At 44.7% G+C, this 6,029-nt stretch overlaps 1 protein-coding gene across 1 annotated transcript; it reads right to left on the reverse strand.

The window, feature by feature from the left end:
- Positions 1-3,044: 3,044 nt before the first annotated feature.
- On the reverse strand, positions 3,045-5,591 carry LOC106885025 (cytochrome c oxidase subunit 7C, mitochondrial). The gene is made up of 3 exons (XM_014936849.1): positions 5,427-5,591; positions 4,212-4,357; positions 3,045-3,139 (listed from the first exon to the last, which is right to left on the reverse strand). Exons 1-2 carry the CDS (start codon positions 5,499-5,501, stop codon positions 4,241-4,243), a joined length of 192 nt encoding a protein of 63 aa, XP_014792335.1. The 5' UTR covers positions 5,502-5,591; the 3' UTR covers positions 3,045-3,139; positions 4,212-4,240.
- Between the last annotated feature and the right edge of the window lie 438 nt (positions 5,592-6,029).

A 6,029-nucleotide genomic window follows, 5' to 3' on the forward strand; every position in this document is an offset into this window, starting at 1 on the left:
ATAGTATAGCATAGTATAGTATATACAGCTATATAATAGCTATATTTTCAAACTCTACCTGAGTTTCTCTGGCGCAGCTTTTTAGCAGTCAATAAGCAAATGAAAGAGCAGGATGACTAAATAGGAAACCCTATTTTTCACTCAAGCAACCAAATGAAGAATTTTAGGCTTTTCTTTGTTGAACAGTGATGAGATTATAGATAGTCTAGTAGTAAAAATATGCCTTTGGGTAGAATGCAGCCTGTCCCAGTTTGCATTAATAGAAAGATAGATCAGAACAGACCTGTTAATGTGTTTCTATTAGAGAAGTGAAAGTTTTGAAAACCTAAGGGAACCAATTACTTAAGTGAGACAGAGAACTTATGGACTTGATAATTGACGGGGCTTGAAAATTACTGAAAACTGCCCAAGCAAGTCATGAAGAGAAATAGCCCAATTCTAAAGGGACTAATTACAGTTTTGGCAGCATGTAAGAATAACACAGAGTTTGCAGTGAATGGAGAATATGGCTACTCATTTTGAAACTTAAAGTGTGCAGGTGTTATATTAAAAATACAAGCTAACAACAGGAGAGCTGCACAGACCAAAATCAGCACGTGTAATTAAAAAATCTTGAAAGAATTAACTGAGCAGATTAGATTAAAAAGGCTACAAAATGGTACTAAACTTTAAAGTAAAGATTAATTAATAATAGGACACCATCAAGGGGCGTTTATCAATTCATAGTTTATGAGTGCCATGATACTTTTATCATGGAATGGTTTGGGTTGGAAGGGACCTTAAAGACCATCCAGTTCCAACCCCCTGCCCTGGGCAGGGACACCTCCCACCAGACCAGGTTGCTCCAAGCCCCATCCAACCTGGCCTTGAACCCCTCCAGGGATGGGGCAGCCACAGCTTCTCTGGGCAACCTGTTCCAGTGCCTCACCACCCTCACAGGAATGAATTTCCCAATATCTAATCTAGATCTCCCCTCTCCCAGTTTAAAACCATTATCCCTCGTCCTATTGCTCCACGCCCTGATCAAGATTCCTCCCCAGTTCTCCTGGAGCCCTTTAGGTCCTGGAAGGGGTTGTAGGGTCTCCCCAGAGCCCTTTCTTCTCCAGGACAAACAGCCAACTTTCAGCTAACTTACCCAATTCGGGGCTGATGTGGTTTAGTCTTTGTAGGACTCTCACTGGCACACATGGAACAGGAGCACGTGGTATGTAAAGGTTGGAAGACAACCACCAGTGCAGTGGGGGCCAAGATCATCCCCCAGAGCGTGCCTTCCAGCTGCAGTGACAGAAATGAAGCAAAACAGCAGGAGATGAAAAGTTATGGGTATTGTGATGCACATGGGTAATTTTTATAAGTTGGTGGCAAGGTTGGAAACGGGGTCATAATTTGAAAACTTCTTGTAACTTGTAGCCCCCAGGACCCTCTCTGCTTCTAAATGACTACGATCCATCAATGTAATGACACAGCGAGAAAAGATGATTACACTGTTAGAATACATCATGAGAGGGGAAAGTCTCTAGCATTTAATCTCAAAATAACTGTTTTAAGTTTAACCAGCCAGGCTCAAAACCATATTTAAATAGAAAAAGCACAGAGAAGGGGAAGATATTGAGAAAAGAGACCAAAGGAACTGGCTTGCCTGCAAGATAGACCTTCTGAGATGATGCTTAGTCCTTTCTAACACATCAGGCACTTGGGAGTAAGGTGGAGAAATCAACCAAACAAACCAAAACAAGTTATTTAACTTAAGAACAAACATGGCGAGGTAGGTGCAAGCAAATTTGTGATCTGTGAGAGAAACAGGCTTCCACTTGGACTCGCCTTGTGCCACAGCAAGGCTCCAACTTGCTCATCTGCAACAGGAGGCAAATGAGACTTTGTCACCTAAGAGCTCCCATTTCGATTTTTGCATAAAAAGGGCAGATTTATTTTTTTTTTATAATGCCTAAGTTCTCCCAGGAAACCCCAACATCCAGACCAAGAAATTGTTGCCTTTTCTGGATTCCTTCTGCCAGCCCTTAAATCAAAACCATCACCTTTCGTTATGCTTCCTTTTAGCTCTACTGAAGATGTAGCAATGGACAGTACCATTCTGTTTTGTTCCCAGCTCCAGCTCTCCAAACACTGTCACCAGCATTTTTTCAACTCTCCTAAAAAACCAAATGTGGCATCTAAGCATTATTACATTATAAACATATTTCATTGCTCTCATAGATGCTTCTGCTGATGGTGCTTGATGACAAGCTAGTATTCGTATAAATTCCAATTATACCATCAGAACCTGAACTGTTCAGTTCATGGGCTGACACTCTGCTGCAGCAAGGCTTGTTTTGGGGGAGCAGAGGGAGGGGAAAGTAAAGCAAGACGAGGATGTCAACATGACTTTCTACTCATGCTGTCAACAAGGCCACCAATTTAAACATCTGACCATCATATTCAAGTTGGTGGAAGTATCCCGATAGCATTTGTCACACCTCCTTGATTACCGTTAATTACACGGGCCGCAGTGTTGGCACAACCCTGTGCCAAGAGCACAGCTACAAGGAGAGAGCTATCAGTTCTTCCCAAACAGCTACAAATTTGCAGCCCTATCAGAGTTTTGATAAGCTACAGAACACTGAGCATGCTATGGAGACCTTGGAACAGCCACTCTTCAGAATAGCAGTCACGGAAGCAAAGACACGAAAGTGTTCTCAACTGCTCAACCCAAAACACTGAAGATAAAGTTTCTGTGGTGTGGATCATGGTGACAGTAAATCCACTGCGAAGATCATTCATTATAACCCATCCCAGGTCATTATTCTGTCTGAGGAGCATTTGAAACCACTGCATAGCTCTGTGAAACTGTTTAAACACCCATCCAGTTAAAAGCGTTAAGCCCAACTTCATTTTTGAAACACAGTTTTACCAACCCTCTACTGCTATGTGTAAAGACAAATTAGTGTTTAATTTAATGTCGATACACTGCAATTTGAAGGGGCTCTCAAGATACACCAACTGTCAAAAGCACTTTAGGATTTTCACAAAATACACAGCCAAAGACCTTCAGATTTAAGATTTTATTTAGACATATCCAGCATGGAACATAATTGCAGCTATCCTTTTTCCATTGAAAGGTGCTGTGTAAAAGAGTTCAACTCTGCAAGAAAAAAAGAAAATAATTAAGAAATTGAAGAATTCTGTTACTTGTGCATCTAGAAAAGCTATAAAGATAAGTCTTGACTTAAATGAAATTATACAGTTCAAAATGCTGTTCAATATAAGGCTATATATATATGACTATACTATACAGTTCAATACAAGTCTCCTGATTTTCTTTTTTTTCTCCTTAATCTAGGGAGCCAAAACCATCAGACTGGCGAAGGAAATACACAGGTGAATTACATTTGTTCCAATCCTGAGATTCCAGTGAAGATTATCTCCTTCCAAGAACTACTCTCATCATTCCAGCTCCTCAAAAAGCCATTGTTTTTCAGATTATAGAATTAACAGCACCAGGTACTTCCAAAGTGGAACCAGATTAAGAGAAAGTTAAGTGGCCTTTCAACTGGAAATGGCATGCTTGCACAGCCTGAACTATGTCTAACTGTTTAACTTTGTCTTTAAAGGTTCATCAGCAAGCATCAGTTAAAATCACTTCTGCTATTAATCACCTAATTTGAAGTGCACTTTATCCTGTAAATGGTTAGGAACATTGCATGTAGATGGTGTGACTGTTTTGACATGGTTGAGTGAGGGTTCAATAAAACTTGTTTTCCACTGAGTTTTAACTGGCACATCAGAAAGCGTTTACAGTATCACAGTTTCTCATACTGTTTTTTTCACATCACGCATGCCAGTTATTCCTATGTATTACGTGAAGTGTAGCTTTATGTTTCCTCAAAGAAATTAGACAGTGTTTTGGTTATAGTTACTATCCAAATCAAATCAGGAGCACACTTCTTTTTCATCAGTTAGCACAGCTGTAGGCTAACAAGAGAGGTGTGGCCTATAGGGAGTCAAAGTTCACAAGTCAATGGGAGCACAGACACCCTGTGAAGCAAAATTAAATCTGTTCATTACTTGAGTTTACAGGCAACTGCAGTCCACAACTCTAAGCACCCGGACTGCAAAAGTCTGAAAACTGTTTAAATAATGGTTTAAGATGAGATTAGACTCTTTAAAGCTTGACCGGATTCCACTACGCTATGAAATCTAACAAAAGCAGTTACCCAGTCAGCGCAATTACAGTCCATCCTCTTCACTTCTTCAGAAGCTGGTGTCTGACAATATAGAAAGGGGCGACAAATCCACTTCCAAAGAATCCACACATTAGGACGAGTAATCGCCATTTGTTGTCCACAGAAAATGGAAGGTTCTAGAATAAAAAAAAAAAAGTGAATTTTAGCTTTACAATCAATACAGTAATTCCTTTTCCATTGACTAGAAAATGGTGAGAAGCTCAGAGCACTCCCAGGTGCTAAAACTGACAAAATAAATATCCTGTCTCAAAACAATTTTCCTTCCTGTTAAGGAAATAAATTACAGTAGTTACAGTAGTAGTTTGGATGTGACCTCTGGAGGTCATTTTGTTCACTCTTGTCTTCTCCCCCCAATTCAAAGCAGAGTCAGTTTGCTGAAGGTCTCATCAAGTCAAGTATGAATGTTCCTGAGGGTACAGACCCCCCACAGCATCTCCAGGCGACTTGTTCCAATATGTAATTACCTTCATTGTGAAGATTCTCACTAGGTATGTAAGATTAGGCTTTAGATGCAAGACTTAGAAGAACATGCTAAGCACAAGGTACATCAGAAAGCGTTTACAGTATCATTGTTGCTCCTCATACTGTAATGCTCATCATCTGTACCACTGAAGCAGAAGGTTGCAGAGAAGGGCATTGAAGTCACCTGCTCTGCTGTGGCTCTAACAGCAATACGAGACCCCAAAGACTATCCAAAACCAGCTGGAGACCTGGGAACGAGGTAGTCGTTACTTTGCTCCTCACAAGGGCACCCAGGTCCTTACAGCCCGGGGGCTGATCGACTCAGGAGCTCACCTTGAGCATGCCCGAGGCAGGACGGGCCTGCGCCTCACCCGGGCGCCCACGGCGAGCCGGGGAGGGCCCGCACTGCGGTTATAGAGACGCCCTCACGGACCATTTCCAGCGACCTGCCGATTTCGCCCGGGCCCCTCACAGAGGGGCTGAGGCGGGGCTGGCCCCGGGGCTAGGCCTAGGCGGCCGCCACGTCCTTCAGGGAACATCTTTCTTCCTCTCCCACTCCCCCCTTAACAGAGCCACTACCCTCCCCCTCAGCAAACCGTCACCCTCCCTCCCCCTCTACCCCATGCGCCATTCCCTGCCCGAGCCCGGCTGCAGGCCCCTTTCCCGCGACCTTCAGGCCGCGCCGCAACGGGCCGCCGTGGGGAGGCCTCCTCCCCACTTTACCTTTCCAGGGCCCTCTTCATAGTGGCTCCTGCGGAGGGCGGAGGTGGTAAACCTGCGGACACCGGCAGCCAGCATGGTACCGAGCGGGCAGCCCAGCGACCCTCTCCCCTGCACGACCTTCCCGCAGCACCGCAGGCGCCCTCTGGGAAGACGGGAGGGGAAATGGCGGCAGCTGCCCCGGGGCACGATGGGAGTTGTAGTTCCGCACCACTGAGGTGTGGTCACGTGGTGCCGAGCGGCGGCCTGTGGTTGGACGCGCCCTGCTCCTCAGAGGGGGGAGCGTCGCGCCGCTCTCCGCCCCCTCCCCGACCGCCATTTTGTCAGCGGCTCAGGCTTTCCCGCCGGTGGCTGAGGTGCAGCGGGGGAAATGGCAACGCTCTCTTAAAGAGGCGGCAGAAAGGCTCAGGCGTGACAAAAGGAAGCGAAAGCAATTGTTACAGGCGGATTGAAAACTACTGTGTTACTTCAGGCTAATCTTGCCAATAGCCCAGGTCAGTTTAGAAAGCAAGAGATCCCCAATGTTCGCTTCTTTCTAGGGTGGCAAAGCAGGGAGGTGTGAGTCAACGGACAGTGCTTAATCTCTACAGAGCTACAGAAATATCG

Source organism: Calidris pugnax, unplaced genomic scaffold (assembly GCF_001431845.1).
Source record: "Calidris pugnax isolate Ruff unplaced genomic scaffold, ASM143184v1 scaffold40, whole genome shotgun sequence".
Classification (NCBI taxonomy): Eukaryota; Metazoa; Chordata; class Aves; order Charadriiformes; family Scolopacidae; genus Calidris; species Calidris pugnax.